This window comes from Oncorhynchus mykiss, chromosome 13 (assembly GCF_057628025.1).
Source record: "Oncorhynchus mykiss isolate SJ-2025 chromosome 13, ASM5762802v1, whole genome shotgun sequence".
NCBI classification, from domain to species: domain Eukaryota; kingdom Metazoa; phylum Chordata; class Actinopteri; order Salmoniformes; family Salmonidae; genus Oncorhynchus; species Oncorhynchus mykiss.
Genome location: NC_143034.1, coordinates 3,100,758 through 3,118,888, shown reverse-complemented (window position 1 = coordinate 3,118,888; position 18,131 = coordinate 3,100,758). Strand labels below are relative to the sequence as shown.

The following is an 18,131-nucleotide window of genomic DNA, read 5'->3' as shown; positions in this document are numbered from 1 at the left end:
TCAGCCAAAATGTTAAAGCGTAGGAAGCATGAGTTTTTACTCACCAATGTAACAACACTGTGTGGTTAAAGACTTAGTAACTTAGTTGCAGTCATGATCTGGTTACCTATAAGAACAAACAAGGTATCTTCTAGACTTCCCACAATTCACTATTTCTCAACGTCATATGGATCTAGTCTGTGCTACTGAGTTCATATTGTAAGTATATGTATGCCCCTTAAGGTCCTTGTGTAATTGTATTGTGGTATTGGTTCCGAATTAATATCCTATTGGTGAGTCAACTGGTAAATGCAGAGGGTCTTTTACTCAGTTATAAGGAATTCTGATCACTTTACAAGGTCCCTGTAACACCTAAAGATTTTGCAATTGTTTTAGATGCCATTCCCTCAGGTGTTGCTATGTTATTCAGGAACGTGTCAAGACCTGACCCTCAGAGCCTACCTTCTGTTGACCCTGTTGACTCATCAGTAGGAAAGACCTGACCCTCAGAACCTACCTTCTATTGACCCTGTTGACTCATCAGTAGGAAAGACCTGCCCCTCAGAGCCTACCTTCTATTGACCCTGTTGACTCATCAGTAGGAAAGACCTGACCCTCAGAACCTACCTTCTATTGACCCTGTTGACTCATCAGTAGGAAAGACCTGACCCTCAGAGCCGACCTTCTGTTGACCCTGTTGACTCATCAGTAGGAAAGACCTGACCCTCAGAGCCTACCTTCTGTTGACCCTGTTGACTCATCAGTAGGAAAGACCTGACCCTCAGAACCTACCTTCTATTGACCCTGTTGACTCATCAGTAGGAAAGACCTGACCCTCAGAGCCGACCTTCTATTGACCCTGTTGACTCATCAGTAGGAAAGACCTGACCCTCAGAGCCGACCTTCTGTTGACCCTGTTGACTCATCAGTAGGAAAGACCTGACCCTCAGAGCCTACCTTCTGTTGACCCTGTTGACTCATCAGTAGGAAAGACCTGACCCTCAGAGCCTACCTTCTGTTGACCCTGTTGACTCATCAGTAGGAAAGATTTGTTTCTCTTTTGGTCCATTCAACAATAGAGCGATACGAACCTTGTTTCAGCAGGATGTTGTGTCCACACCTTATGTCATTCCTTATTGGAACTAATTCATTGATAATATCTGTTGGAAGAAAGTCTTTATTTTGCCACACACATACCTACTTATTAACAAAATTCAGGAAGTTTCTTTTTAAATTATTCATAAATATTATTATCCTGCCAACCACTTTTTAAAGAAGTTTAAAAATAAACATCAACTCAAATTGTACCTTTTGTAATGAAACTGTGTTGTATCTTTTTTGGCATTGTATTCATGTAAGGAATCTGTGGTAAGACATCAGTAGGTTTATAATTGAACACATTTATGAAGATGTTACACTATTATGGAGAGATGTACTGCTTGGATTCTTTATTTATGATAGAAATAAGCTGAAACAATTTTATGTAATTCATTTAATTATTCTTTTGGACAAATTTCATATTCCCAAATGTAAATTTACAAACAAAACACCACATTTTCTTACCTTACCAAAATAAATTGAACTGTATTTTCAGACAATTTAATACTCTACTAACAAAAAAAAGCTATTAGAATTATAAATGTATGTATGTCCCTTAAGGTCTTTGTGTAATGTGATATTATACCTCCCTGGCCCTGCCGCTAGCCCCGCCCCTCGCCCCTAGCTCCGCCCCCAGCCCAATTGTCATTTGTATATTATTTATAGATACTTGTGTTCCCACATGTACTTCCTGTATTGATTTGTTATTAGTAAAAAAAAGTTTTTAAAAACAATAATAAATAAATAATTGTTTTTTTTAAAGAAGAGTATACTAGCAACCTTTTAAATATGAGGTTGGAAAATATTTAAGAATATATGGGAGTATTCTTGCCAAGACGAGGAGAGCTTATTAAGAAAGTATAATTACAAAGATCACCTGTCTCGTTCAAAATTCTGTTTAAAGTCTCTCAGAGGAGTACACATCTGTTCTGTTTGAGCTACAACACAAGTTGGATCATATGTATAAACTGAAAGCAGAGGAAGCCTTCGTCAGATCTAGGAAGAAGTGTCTGGAAGAGGATGAACAAAATTCATCTTTTTTTTTTCAGGTTAGAAAAAGACCACTATTAAAAATAATACATTTCAACAATTAAATATTAATGGTCTCATCACAGATGATCCCAAATTAGTCTCTAACTTTAGTTCCAACTTCTACAGGAATTTATATAGTTCTAAGTACTGTGAGATTTTCTCAACCATTATTATTTTTTTGACTCTCTGGGGGATGTGAAATCAATTGGGGAAGCTGACAAGGAACAGTGTGATGACCTTATTATAGTTGTTGAGATAATTTATGCTATTGAACACCTTAGAAATAATATGTCTCCTGGGACTGATGGTACATCTGCTGAGTTTTTCTCAACTGTTAGCCAAATTAGCCCCTGCGGCCCGCTAAAGTTAGCTGTCCAGAGCGTATCGGCTGCTAGCTGAATAGATCCATCGGACAATTTCTTGGGCCACTATACCTATTTTGCCAATTGGACTGGTGCCCTTTACCACACGGAGCCCCACTAATCCATCACGACTGGTCTACCAAAGGAAATGCACGAGGGGGCTATAAACAGACTTCCTACATCTTCTGCTAGCTTGTTAGCCTCGACCCGATAGCCTTCTGCTAGCTTGCTACCCCCGGCCCAGCTAGATGTCTGAATCGACGTGTCCCCAGCCAGCCCAAACACTCTCTCTAATATCAATATGCCTCATCCATTACTGTCCTGGTTAGTGATTACTGTCTTATTTCACTGTAGAGCCTCTAGCCCTGCTCAATATGCCTTAACCAACCATGTTGTTCCACCTCCTACGTATGCAATGATATCACCTGGTTTAAACGTCTCTAGAGACTGTATCTCTCTCATCATTACTCAATGCCTAGGTTTACCTTCAATGTATTCACATCCTACCTTACCTTTATCTGTACACTATGCCTTGAATCTATGCTATCGTGCCCAGAAACCTGCTCCTTTTACTCTCTCTTCCATACGTGCTAGACGACCAGTTCTTATAGCCTTTAGCCTTATCCTACTCCTCCTCTGTTCCTCTGGTGATGTAGAGGTGAATCCAGGCCCTGCAGTGCCTAGCTCCACTCCCACTCCCAGGTGCTCTCATTTGTTAACTTCTGTAACCGTAAATGCCTTGGTTTCATGCATGTTAACATTAGAAGCCTCCTCTCTAAGTTTGTTTTACTCACTGCTTTAGCACACTGATGTCTTAGCCCGGATGTCTTAGCCGTGTCTGAATCCTGGCTTAGGAAAACCACCAAAAACCCTGAAATCTCCATCGCTAACTATAACATTTTCCGCCAAGATAGAACTGCCAAAGGGGGCGGTGTTGCAATCCACTTAAATGTATTTTTACCTTTATTTAACAAGGAAGGGCTCATTGAGATTAAAATCTCTTTTTCAAGAGCACCCTGGCCAAGATAGGCAGCACCAAGTCATTACAAAAAAAATTACAGACAGACAACATGAAAAACTACAAGTAATCTAGTAAAAACCATTGAATTCACAAGAATATAAAACAGCAAATTAAAAACATTGACAGGTCAGGGAATCAGCCTCAATGTCCTTCATCAGTGATTTAAAAACACCAATCGGGACAAGTTCTTCCAGTTTAAAATAATTTTGTAAGGTGTTCCAAGACGATGGCGCAGAGTACATAAAAGCCCTGCGAGCAGTCGGTACCCAAATAATTCGAGCTTCTACTTCTAAAAATTCACCTTACCAGAAACAAGTCTCTGACTGTTGCCGCTTGCTATCGAATACCCTATGCCCCCAGCTGTGCCCTCGACACCATATGTGAATTGATTGCCCCTCATCTATCTTCTGAGCTCGTGCTGCTAGGTGACCAAAACTGGGACATGCTTAGCACCCCGGCCATCCTACAATCTAAGCTTGATGCCCTCAAACTCACACAAATGATCAATGAACCTACCAGGCACAACCCCAAATCCATAAACACGGGCACCCTCATAGATATCATCCTAACTAACTCACCCTCCAAATACACCTCTGCTGTTTTCAATCAAGATGTCAGCGACCACTGCCTCATTGCCTGCATCCGTAATGGGTCTGTGACCAAACGACCACCCCTCATCACTGTCAAACACTCCCTGAAACACTTCTGCGAGCAGGCCTTTCTAATCGACCTGGCCGGGGTATCCTGGAATGACATTGAACTCATCCCTTCAGTAGATGACACCTGGTTATTCTTTAAAAGTGCCTTCCTCACCATCTTAAATAAGCATGCCCCCTTTAAAAAATGTAGAACTAGGAATAGATGTAGTCCTTGGTTCACTCCAGACCTGTCTGCCCTTGACCAGCACAAAAACATCCTGTGGTGTTCTGCATTAGCATCGAATAGCCCCCGTGATATGCAACTTTTCAGGGAAGTTAGGAACCAATATACACAGGCAGCTAAGGCTAGCTTTTTCAAACAGAAATTTGCATCCTGTAGTACAAACTCGAAAAAGTTCTGGGACACTGTAAAGTCAATGGAGAATAAGATCACCTCCTCCCAGCTGCCCACTGCATTTCTCTACGGCTGGCCATGCTTTCCACCTGGCTACCCCTACCCTGGTCAACTGCCCGCGACTCTCCACTGCAACCCTCTAAACCACCCAACATTTCTCCTTCATCCAAATCCAGATAGCTGATGTTCTGAAAGAGCTGCAAAATCTGGACCCCTACAAATCAGCCGGATTAGACAATCTGGACCCTCTCTTTCTAAAATTACCTGCCAAAATTGTTACAATCCCTATTACTAGCCTGTTCAACCTCTCTTTCGTATCGTCTGAGATTCAGGAAGATTGGAAAGCTGCCGCGATCATCCCCCTCTTCAAAGGGGGAACCACTCTAGACCCAAACTGCTAAAGACCTATATATATCCTACCCTGTCTTTCGAAGGTCTTCAAAAGCCAAGTCAACAAACAGATTACTGACCATTTCGAATCCCACCGTACCTTCTCCGCTATGCAATCTGGTTTCAGAGCTGGTCATGGATGCACCTCAGCCACGCTCAAGGTCCTAAACGATATCATAACTGCCATCGATAAGAGACATTACTGTGCAGCCGTATTCATCGACCTGGCCAAGGCTTTCGACTCTGTCAATCACCACATTCTCATTGGCAGACTCGACAGCCTTGGTTTCTCAAATTATTGCCTCGCCTGGTTCATCAACTACTTCTCTGATAGAGTTCAGTGTGTCAAATTGGAGGGCCTGTTGTCAGGACCTCTGGCAGTCTCTATGAGGGTGCCACAGGGTTCAATTCTCGGGCCGACTCTCTTCTCTGTATACATCAATGATGTTACTCTTGCTGCTGGTGATTCTCTGATCCACCTCTAAGCAGACGACACCATTCTGTATACTTCTGGCCCCTCTTTGGACACTGTGTTATCCTCCAGACGAGCTTCAATGCCATACAACTCTCCTTCCATGGCCACCAACTGCTCTTAAATGCAAGTAAAACTAAATGCATGCTATTCAATCGATCACTTCCCGCCCGTCCAGCATCACTACTCTTGACGGCTCTGACTTAGAATATGTGGACAACTACAAATACCTAGGTGTCTGGTTAGACTGTAAACTCTCCTTCCAGACTCACATTAAGCATCTCCAATACAAAATTAAATCTAGAATCGGTTTCCTATATCGCAACAAAGCATGCTTCACTCATGCTGTCAAACATACCCTCGTAAAACTGACCATCCTACCGATCCTTGACTTCGGCGATGTCATCTATAAAATAGCCTCCAACACTCTACTCAACAAATTGGATGCAGTCTATCACAGTGCCATCCGTTTTGTCACCAAAGCCCCATACACTACCCACCACTGCGACCTGTACGCTCTTGTTGGTTGGCCCTCGCTTCATACTGGAAACAAACAAACACCAAACCCACTGGCTACAGGTTATCTACAAGTCTCTGCTAGGTAAAGCCCCGCCTTATCTCAGCTCCCTGGTCACCATAGCAGCACCCACTCGTAGCACACGCTCCAGCAGGTATATCTCACTGGTCAGCCCCAACGCCTTTCCTTCCAGTTCTCTGCTGCAAATGACTGGAACAAACTGCAAAAATCACTGAAGCTGGAGACTCAGATCTCCCTCAGAAACGTTATGCACCAGCTGTCAGAGCAGCTCACAGATCACTGCACCTGTACATAGTCCATCTGTAAACAGCCCATCCAACTACCTCATCCCCATACTGTATTTATTTATCTTACTCCTTTGCACCCCAGTATCTCTACTTGCACATTCATCTTCTGCACATCTACCATTCCAGTGTTTAATTGCTATATCGTAATTATCTTACCTCATTTGCACTCACTGTATATAGACTTTTTGTTTTCTTTTGTTCTACTGTATTATTGACTGTATGTTTTGTTTATTCCATGTGTAACTCTGTGTTGTTGTATGTGTCGAACTGCTATGTTTTATCTTGGCCAGGTCGCAGTTGTAAATGAGAACTTGTTCTCAACTAGCCTACCTGGTTAAATAAAGGTTAAATATATATATATTTTTTAAATGCCATCCTGTTGTTGGGTGACCAGTCTAAATCTCTCCAGGTACTTCTGGATTTTGGGGCCGACGAGAGCTTAATGGGCACTACCCGGAGCTGCGTATCTCCACACAACTCCTCTCCGTTCCCATGGACGTCAGAGTATTGGATGGACGCTCTATTGGCAGGGTCACTCACAATACGATTCCTATCAACCAGCGAGTGTCAGATAACTACAGTGAGTTCATGCAGTTCCTGCTCATTGAATCTCCTCATGCACCTGTGGTTTTGGGATTGTCATAACTCCAGAGGCATAGCCCCCTGATCAACTGGGCTACTGGTTCAATCCTGTGTTGGAAACCGTTCTGCTCTGTGCCTTGCCCGGGAGATTTTCAACAAGGCCCGCGCCACATCTCTTCCTCCGCATCGACCCTATGACTCTGCCCTGACCTCTGACCTCCTGCCTGGTACTACACCGCCTCGGGGGCGGCTTCATTCCCTGTCTGGTCCGGAAACCAAGACAACGGGTAGATCGAGGACTCTCTGGGCGCAGGGTTCTTCTTTGTGGAGAAGGACACAAGTCTCCCGTATATCGACTACCAGGGCCTTAACCGCCACCACTCCTCGGCTTTCGAGCCTCTCCAGGGGGCGACTGTATTCTCGAAGTTGGACCTTCGGAACGCCAACCATCTGATTTGGATACGGGAAGGAGACAAATGTACCCTTATGTATTGGAGATAATGAACTGAATGGTGAGGCATGGAATAATTAAACATGTATCTGTTGTCAGGCTGAATGTTTGAAATACGAGGTGATTTGAGTCATGCTTCTTCAGTAGTGGAATAAAGACAACTAGCACTTGAATGTTGTAAAGAAATACTGTGTGTAAATATTGGATGATTGTTTTTTAAAAAAATCATAAGTTGGTCCAAGTTTAAAAAATTATACCGCATCCATATGTATAGGCTGCAAGTACGTTGGAATTGAGTTGTTTTGATGTCATTGAAACCTGGAAACAGTTTTTCCGACTTTCAACCAAAACCGAACGTAGATTGGACGTCGGACATAGTCTTATTTTCAACGTCTTTTCAACAACATTTTGATAGGCGGGATAGCCCCAATGTCAAAACCATTTTAACTTGTCCAAATCAATAACCAATATGCAGAAATGGTTTGTGATATATTGAAAGCCTAAACATAAAATGTGCCATAAAAAACTATTACTATTATTATTATTAAAATATTACTTAAACAAGCTCCTTGTAAACTGCACAAGCACCAGAAACAATGTTGTTTTGACAAGTGGCAATAAATCACTGACATCGATTAGGGGGGAAATCAGGTTGTACGTGCTGTTGCAAGTAACACAACTAAACAAAAAAACACATGGAAATGGGAGATATCTTTTACCTCACTGGTTAGAGGACAACCTGCAGAAGACAGTCAGCTACATTTTGGAGTGATGCATTTAAATTTAGGGGTCACTAAACAAAGGAACACAACACTTATTTGTCATAACTCATCAATATCACGTTGAAATCAATTGCGCAAGAGGGGGGAGATGAGGTTTACGTCCTGTTAAAACAGCTCAAACACCACATGGAATCTGGGAATAATGTGTATATCACTATTTAGAGGTAAATTTGTAGAAAACAGCTCACTACATTTAAAGTGTTGCAGTTTGATTCAAGTAGGTCGCCAACGTGGGAAGTGAAATGCTACACTTTATTTGTGCTTATGTTAATCACATAAATAGTACTCTTTCAATTCAGAGCCTGTACTTTTCCCAATGGGGCTAATATCCATATCATGCTGAAATCAACAGAACAGGGGACAAACATTTAGGGTTCTACATTATGACATCATTAGAATACTCCTACTACAATGTTAAAGCATTCTACATTGTGACATCATTAGAACACTCCTACTACAATGTTAAAGCATTCTACATTGTGACATCATTAGAACACTCCTACTACAATGTTAAAACATTCTACATTGTGACATCATTTCATTGATATCATGAAACAACTCCTTCATGTATGTACTTTCTGATGTTTTATCAGAGATCTTTTACCAGCGTAATTCTTGCCACATTGATCACAGCTATAAGGCTTCTCTCCTGTGTGAGTTCTCTGGTGTGCTATCAGGATGTTTGGCTGAGTAAACCTCTTCCCACATTGATTACAGCCACAAGGTTTCGCTCCTGTGTGTGTTCTCTGGTGTGATATCATGTTGCTTGAGTGAGTAAAACTCCTCCCACATTGATCACAGCTATAAGGCTTCTCTCCTTTGTGTGTTTTCTGGTGTGATTTTAAATATTGGGACGAAACAAAACTCTTTCCACAGTCAGAGCAGTGGTAAGGTTTATCTCCTGTGTGTGTTCTCTTGTGTATAGTCAGCTGACTAGATGAAGTAAAACTCTTGCCGCATTGATCACAGCTATAAGGTTTCTCTCCAGTGTGCATTCTCAAATGTACCATCAGGTTGCTTGAGTGACTAAAACTCTTCCCACATTGATCACAGCTATAAAGCTTCTCACCTGTGTGTGTTTTCTGGTGTGATTTTAAATATTGTGACGAAACGAAACACTTTCCACAGTCAGAGCAGTGGTAAGGTTTCGCTATTGTGTGTGTTCTCTTGTGTGATTTTAAATATTGGGAAGAAACAAAACTTGTTCCACAGTCAGAGCAGTGGTAAGGTTTCTCTCCTGTGTGTATTCTCTGGTGTATAGTCAGCTGGCTAGACGTAGTAAAACTCTTCCCACACCAATCACAACTATAAGGTTTCTCTCCTGTATGTATTCTCTGATGTCTTTTAAGGTCTGTTGAAGAGGTGAATCTCTTCCCACAGTCAGAGCAGTGGTGAGATTTCTTCCTTGTGGGTTTCCGCTGGTGTTTCTTGAGGTGTTCTGATCTGGAGGGACTCTTCTCTGCCTCGTCAGCTTCATGATGTTGTTGAGGCTCTCCAGAGGATCCACGATAGTCCCGTATCTCTCCTGTGTGAACAACAAAGTCAGACAGATGGTTAAAGGCCCACAACAGCAGAAATCCATTGTTTATTTGAGCTAAAGGTGATGCCCATGATTTTTACGTCTGTAATGAATGTTTAAAAGCTTTCACAAACGGACTATTTTCTTAACAGTCAAGTGAGCAACAACAGTCATATTTAGTCTTATTTTTTCACAGTAGTAAAGTGGATGATTGTAGAAATAAGTTATTACAGTTGTTGAAACCCTAAGCAGACGACTCTTGGTCACCAATATGCAGTATATATATGTTGTCTAGTTGTAGTATACCTGTTATCTAGTTGCAGTATACCTGTTATCTAGTTGCAGTATACCTGTTATCTAGTTGCAGTATATCTGTTATCTCGTTGCAGTATATCTGTTATCTCGTTGCAGTATATCTGTTATCTCGTTGCAGTATATCTGTGTGGGCAGAAATGGTGAGCGAAGATCTTTGTTTTTTCACAATGTATTCCGAATGTTACCACACGTTATCAGAGCAAGATCAGGAGTGCTACTGAAGGAAACTCACATTAAGCTCTGGTGTCTATTCACTAATTCACCACCGTGGGGGGAAAACTCTGGGGGTATTCTCCCATAGGCCGACAGCTAAAAAATAGCCTCCATTTTACAGGTTGCTTGAATGTCCTGCTTAATATCATGTTTAAGTAAAATGCTCTTTGGTTAGCTTTGCTACCAGCCTGTCAATGAGTGTTAGCATTCAAGCTCACAACTGCCGCATCAAAAAATAGGTATTTTGAACACTTGTTGGCTGCTTTTCCTTCACTCCGCGGTCCAACTCATCCCAAACCATCTCAATTGCTTTGAGGTCGGGTGGTTAGGGAGGCCAGGTCATCTAACGCAGCACTCCATCACTCTCCTTCCTGATCAAATAGCCATTACACAGCCCGGAGGTTTTGTCCTTTTGAAAAACAAATGATAGTCCCACTAAGCGCAAGCCAGATGGGATGGTGCATTGCTGTAGTAGCCATGCTGTTAAGTGTGCCTTGAATTCTAAATAAATCACCAGCAGTGTCAACAGCAAAGCACCCTCACTCCATCACACCTCCTCCTCCATGCTTCACAGTGGGAACTACACATGCGGAGATCATCCATTCACCTAATCTGCATCTCACAAAGACACCGCGGTTGGAACCAAAAATCTGAAATTTGAACTCATCAGACCAAAGGACAGAGTTCCATCCGTCTAATGTCCATTGCTTGTGTTTCTTGGCCCAAGTAAGTCTCTTCTTCTTGTTATTGGTGTTATTTAGTAGTTCTTAACAGTTGATGTTGAGATGTGTATGTTACTTGAACTCTGAAAAGTGTATTTGGGCTGCAATCGGAGGTGCAGTTATTCGCCCATTTCTGAGGCTGGTAACTTTAATGAACTTATCCTGTGCAGCAACAGAGGTAACTCTGGGTTTCCTTTCCTGTGGCGGTCCTCATGAGAGCCAGTTTCATCATAGCGCTTGATGGTTTTTGCGGCACACAAAGAAACCTTCAAAGTTTTGACATTTTCCAGATTGACTGACCTTCATGTCTTAAATTAATGACGGACAGTCATTTCTCTTTGCTTATTTGAGCTGTTCCTGCCATAATATGGACTTGGTCTTTTACAAAATAGGGCTATACCACCCCTACCTTTTCACAACACAAGTGATTGGCTCAAACACATTAAGGAGGAAAGAAATTCCACAAATGAACTTAACAAGGAACACCTGTTAAAACTTATTTGGGATAGGGGGCAGTATTTATCACGTCTGGATGAAAAGTGTACCCAGAGTAAACTGCCTGCTACTCAGGCCCAGAAGGTAGGATATGGTAGATTTGGAAAGAAAACACTCTGAATTTCTAAAACTGTTTGAATGATGTCTGTGAGTATAACAGAACTCATATGGCAGGAGAAAACCTGAGAAAAATCGAACCAGGAAGTGGGAAATCTGAGGTTTGTAGTTTTTCAAGTGATTGCCTATCCAATATACAGTGTAAATGGGGTCATATTGCACTTCCTACACCTTCCACTAGATGTCAACAGTCTTTAGAATGTTGTTTCAGGCCTCTACTGCAAAGGGGGAGCGAATAAGAGCTGTTTCAACCAGGTGTCTGGCAGAAAGCCTTGAGCTAAGTCTCGCAAGCTCAGTTCCTTTTAATTTCTAAAGACAAAGGAATTGTCCGGTTGAAACATTATTGAAGATTTATGATAAAAACATCCTAAAGATTGATTATATACATTGTTTGACATGTTTCTATGAACGGTAATGGAACTTTTTAGAATTTTCGTCTGGACTTAGTGCCCGCGCCTAGTGCATTTGGAATAGTGAACTAAACGCGAGAACAAAAAGGAGGTATTTGGACATAAGTATGGACTTTATTGAACAAAACAAACATTTATTGTGGAACTGGGATTCCTGGGAGTGCATTCCGATGAAGATCATCAAAGGTAAGTCAATATTTATAATGCTATTTCTAAATTTTGTTGACTCCACAACATGGCGGGTATCTGTATGGCTTGTTTTGGAGGCTGAGCGATAGAAAATCGCATGGTGTGCTTTTGCCGTAAAGCTTTTAAAAAAATCTGACACAGTGGTGGCATTAAGGAGAAGTGTATCTTTAATTCTATGTATAACACTTGTCTCTTTCATCAGCGTTTATGATGAGAATTTCTGTAAATTGATGTGGCTCTCTGCAAAATCACCGGACGATTTGGAGGCAAAACATTACTGAACATAACGCGTAAACTATAATAATAGTAATAATAATAATAATAATGTAAACTGAGATTTTTGGATATAAATATATACTTTATTGAACAAAACATACATGTATTGTGTAACATGAAGTCCTATGAGTGCCATCTGATGAAGATCAAAGGTTAGCGTCCTCAGACAATCACAATGTATGCTTTCGCGGTAAAGCCTTTTTGAAATCGGACACTGTGGTTGGATTAACAAGAAGTTTATCTCTAAAATGGTGTAAAACACTTGTATGTTTGTTCTGTTGTTTTGAATTTGGCGCCCTGCAATTTCACTGGCTGTTATCGAGGTGCATATCCCAGAGAAGTTAATTGAAATGCATTCCAGGTGACTACCTCATGAAGCTGGTAGAGAGAATGCCAAGAGTGTGCAAAGCTGTCATCAAGGCAAAGGGTGGCTATTTGAAGAATCTGAAATATAAAATACATTTTGGTTTGTTTAACACTTTTTTGGTTACTACATGATTCCATATGTGTTATTTTATAGTTTTGATGACTTCACTGTTATTCTACAATGTAGAAAATAGTACAAATAAAGAAAAAGCCTTGAATGAGTAGGTGCGTCCAAACTATTGACTGGTCCTGATTTATACTGCCAGGCATTTTCAACAGTTAGGCTTATTATAGTCCTAATTAAGTTGCGGTTTGCTCTCTCCTCAATTGTCTTAGACAATTAAGCTAAAACCAATGTATCCCTAAGGTGTTCGATGGGGTTAAGGTCAGGGCTCTGTGCAGGCAAGTCAAGTTCTTCCACATCGATCTCGTCAAACCATATCTGTTTGGACTTCGCTTTAGGCACAGGGGCATTGTCGTGCTGCAACAGGAAAGAGCCAAACTGTTCCCCAAACTGTTGGAAGCACAGAATATTATAGAATGTCATTGTATGATGTAGTGTTAAAATGTCCCTTCGTTGGAACTAAGGTGCCCGAACCATGAAAAAACAGCCCCAGATCATTATTCCTCTTCCACCAAACTTTACAGTTGCACTGTGCATTCAGACAGGTAGTGTTGTCCGGGCATCTGCCAGATGGGATTCATCACTCCAGAGTGGGATTCATCACTCCAGAGGACTCGCGTTTCCACTGCTCCAGAGTCCAATGGCGGCGAGCTTTACACCAAGCCAACGTATGGCATTGCGCATGGTGATCTTAGGCTTGTGTGTGTGTGACTGCTCGACCATGAAAACCCATCTCATGAAGCTCCCGACAAAGTTATTGTGCTGATGTTGCTTCCACAGGCAGTTTGGAATGCGCTTGAGCACTCGGAGGTCCCGTTCTGTGACCTTGTGTGGCTGAGCCGTTGTTGCTCCTAGAGGTTTCCACTTCACAATAATAGCACTTACAGTTGACCTGAGGCAGCTCTAACAGGGCAGAAATTTTACAAATTGACTTGTTGGAAAGGTTGCATCCCATGATGGTGCTACATTTAAAGGAAGAGCTTTTCAGTAAGGCCATTCTACTACCAGTGTTTGTCTATGGAAAGGTTGCATCCCATGATGGTGCTACATTTAAAGGAAGAGCTTTTCAGTAAGGCCATTCTACTACCAGTGTTTGTCTATGGAAAGGTTGCATCCCATGATGGTGCTACATTTAATGGAAGAGCTCTTCAGTAAGGCCATTCTACTACCAGTGTGTGTCTATGGAAAGGTTGCATCCCATGATGGTGCTACATTTAAAGTAAGAGCTCTTCAGTAAGGCCATTCTACTACCAGTGTGTGTCTATGGAAAGGTTGCATCCCATGATGGTGCTACATTTAAAGGAAGAGCTCTTCAGTAAGGCCATTCTATTACCAGTGTGTGTCTATGGAAAGGTTGCATCCCATGATGGTGCTACATTTAAAGTAAGAGCTCTTCAGTAAGGCCATTCTACTACCAGTGTTTGTCTATGGAAAGGTTGCATCCCATGATGGTGCTACATTTAAAGTAAGAGCTCTTCAGTAAGGCCATTCTACTACCAGTGTTTGTCTATGGAAAGGTTGCATCCCATGATGGTGCTACATTTAAAGGAAGAGCTCTTCAGTAAGGCCATTCTACTACCAGTGTTTGTCTATGGAAAGGTTGCATCCCATGATGGTGCTACATTTAAAGTAAGAGCTCTTCAGTAAGGCCATTCTACTACCAGTGTTTGTCTATGGAAAGGTTGCATCCCATGATGGTGCTACATTTAAAGGAAGAGCTCTTCAGTAAGGCCATTCTACTACCAGTGTTTGTCTATGGAAAGGTTGCATCCCATGATGGTGCTACATTTAAAGGAAGAGCTCTTCAGTAAGGCCATTCTACTACCAGTGTTTGTCTATGGAAAGGTTGCATCCCATGATGGTGCTACATTTAAAGTAAGAGCTCTTCAGTAAGTCCATTCTACTACCAGTGTTTGTCTATGGAAAGGTTGCATCCCATGATGGTGCTACATTTAAAGGAAGAGCTCTTCAGTAAGGCCATTCTACTACCAGTGTTTGTCTATGGAAAGGTTGCATCCCATGATGGTGCTACATTTAATGGAAGAGCTCTTCAGTAAGTCCATTCTACTACCAGTGTTTGTCTATGGAAATTGCACGGCTGTGTTCTCGATGTTATTCACCAGTCAGCAACGGATGTGGCTGAAATAGCTGAACCCACTAATTTGAAGGTGTGTCCACAAAATGTTGAATATATAGAGTATTTGCGACTCCTCTACAAAAATAAATCTCGGTCAACAAAACAGCCCATCGACAGAACAATCGACCAGTAGACTACGGTCAACCCTAAAACAATTGGCTGAATATTATACAATGACTTATCAACAGTTCTAACAATTTGACCTCCACAGGAAATCTACACTGGTAGCTATAGAGAGACCCATATAATATATCACCATTGACTCCTGAAGAATAGAGCTTATAAACGACTCATGTTTCAACTGTCTCACCCCATCAGAAACCAATATATACGCCTGTATGACACCACTGTTTGTAAACAAACACTGTACAGCTTCAAAAGTAGGTTAAAACTCTCATTATGACCTCATGAATGAATTCTAGAATATACTATATATTCTAGAAACCTGGTTAAACTATTAAACTATCATTATGACCTCACGGATGAATTCTAGAATATACTATATGTAACAGTATAACTTTAGGCCGTCCCCGGGCGCGAACCAGGGACCCTCTGCACACATCAACAACAGTCACCCACGAAGCATCGTTACCCATCGCTCCACAAAAGCAGCGGCCCTTGCAGAGCAAGGGGAACCACTACTTCAAGGTCTCAGAGCATGTGACGTCACCGATTTAACCGCTATTTAGCGGTCATTATGACCTCATGGATGAATTCTAGAATATACTATATATCCTAGAAACCTGGTTAAACTAACATTATGACATCATGGATGAATTCTAGAATATACTATATATCCTAGAAACCTGGTTAAACTATCATTATGACATCATGGATGAATTCTAGAATATACTATATATCCTAGAAACCTGGTTAAACTATCATTATGACCTCATGGATGAATTCTAGAATATACTATATATCCTAGAAACCTGGTTAAACTATCATTATGACAACATGGATGAATTCTAGAATATACTATATATCCTAGGAACCTGGTTAAACTATCATTATGACATCATGGATGAATTCTAGAATATACTATATATCCTAGAAACCTGGTTAAACTATCATTATGACATCATGGATGAATTCTAGAATATACTATATATCATAGAAACCTGGTTAAACTATCATTATGACATCATGGATGAATTCTAGAATATACTATATATCCTAGAAACCTGGTTAAACTATCATTATGACATCATGGATGAATTCTAGAATATACAATATATCCTAGAAACCTGGTTAATCTATCATTATGACAACATGGATGAATTCTAGAATATACTATATATCCTAGAAACCTGGTTAAACTATCATTATGACATCATGGATGAATTCTAGAATATACTATATATCCTAGAAACCTGGTTAAATTATCATTATGACATCATGGATGAATTCTAGAATATACTATATATCCTAGAAACCTGGTTAAACTGTCATTATGACATCATGGATGAATTCTAGAATATACTATATATCCTAGAAACCTGGTTAAACTATCATTATGACATCATGGATGAATTCTAGAACATACTATATATCCTAGAAACCTGGTTAAACTATCATTATGACCTCATGGATGAATTCTAGAATATACTATATATCCTAGAAACCTGGTTAAACTATCATTATGACCTCATGGATGAATTCTAGAATATACTATATATCCTAGAAACCTGGTTAAACTAACATTATGACATCATGGATGAATTCTAGAATATACTATATATCCTAGAAACCTGGTTAAACTCTCATTATGACCTCATGGATGAATTCTAGAATATACTATATATCCTAGAAACCTGGTTAAACTCTCATTATGACCTCATGGATGAATTCTAGAATATACTATATATCCTAGGAACCTGGGTCCAGTGACTCATGGCTGGCATTTTGTTGCTGTTTATATCCTAGGTTGTCCCATTAAAAAAGCTACACAATCAATCAACTAATCTGCAGTTCAACCAATAACAAAGCTGTAATTACACCACTGTTTTGGTAATAAGATGGATGGGGCTGGAGAAATGTAACTACTCTCAAATTCATAGACAGACCTATGGATGCAAGGACTGACCATCCATGATATCAACATTATAGTTTTAACCATGTTGAGGATATACAGTGTTGGTTTACATTGTTTCTAAACATTGGAGTAAAAAAAGCTTATTTAGGGTTCTGATGGGGTAAACAGTTGAACTAAGCTCATGAGGCATGTGTTATATTCTTCAAGAGTCAATGGCTGTAAATAAATAATTTAAAAGTCACAATATGGATGTAGCGATTGCAGATTTCCACCTTAACACCAAACATCAGTTCAACTGCAGAGTTTGTGCCTCTGTTTTTAAGACAGTACTTACTAGTGTTAATCAGGGAACGGTTTCTCAAAACCATCTTACGGTTAAGTTCACCGTTAGAACCATTGGATGACATAAGATGCGTTTGGGAAACCGGGCCCAGATATCCAGTTTCCTCCTCTTCTTCTTCCTCCTCCATTTTATATGTGACAGTCATCTCCTCCTCTTCCTCTTTCACTCCAAAAACTGCATCCTCCTCCTCTTCTTTTACTGTAACATCCTCCTCCTCTTTCACTCTGAACGCGTCTTCCTCTTCTTTCACTGAAACGTCTTTCTCTTCTTCTTTCACCGTAACAGCCTCATCCTCTACTTGTTTTTCTATTGTAACAGCCTTCTCCTCTTCATCCTCCTCTTTGACGAGAGCTTCTTTCTCCGTCCAGGAGACCTCCTCTTCTTTAGCAGGAGGAGAGCAGCTCAGTGAACTCATGGTCGGGGATGTTAGCTAGCTTAGGCTAATGCTAACTTAACCAGCCCGCTAGCTGACCAAGAACAACAACACCGTAAATATGAAATTAAATCGGATAACTAACTAACGCTAGACGACATACAGCGGCTAATATACACGAAAGCGTCTCTATTGGTTCGTCTATTTGGTCTAACAAGCTACCGAGGTGGCTGACTAACTGTTGTTGCTGTTGAAAGAAGCGTTCCGTCCACTACATTATACGCCACACCAGCAGCATTGCCTTAAAGTCTCAGACCGCCATCTGCTGACTGGAGGGGGTAACGCAGTTGAGTAAAATGTTTTATTTTCAGACAAAATGTTAAAGCGTAGGAAGCATGAGTTTTTACTCACCAATGTAACAACACTGTGTGGTTAAAGACTTAGTAACTT

The 18,131-nt window shown here is 40.8% G+C and overlaps 1 protein-coding gene across 1 annotated transcript; it reads right to left on the bottom strand.

Moving 5' to 3' along the window:
• Positions 1 to 8,285: 8,285 nt before the first annotated feature.
• On the bottom strand, positions 8,286 to 17,948 carry LOC110487321 (uncharacterized). Its single transcript, XM_036948678.2, has 2 exons — positions 17,300 to 17,948; positions 8,286 to 9,572 (listed from the first exon to the last, which is right to left on the bottom strand). Exons 1-2 carry the CDS (start codon positions 17,721 to 17,723, stop codon positions 8,611 to 8,613), a joined length of 1,386 nt encoding a protein of 461 aa, XP_036804573.2. The 5' UTR covers positions 17,724 to 17,948; the 3' UTR covers positions 8,286 to 8,610.
• Positions 17,949 to 18,131: the final 183 nt, after the last annotated feature.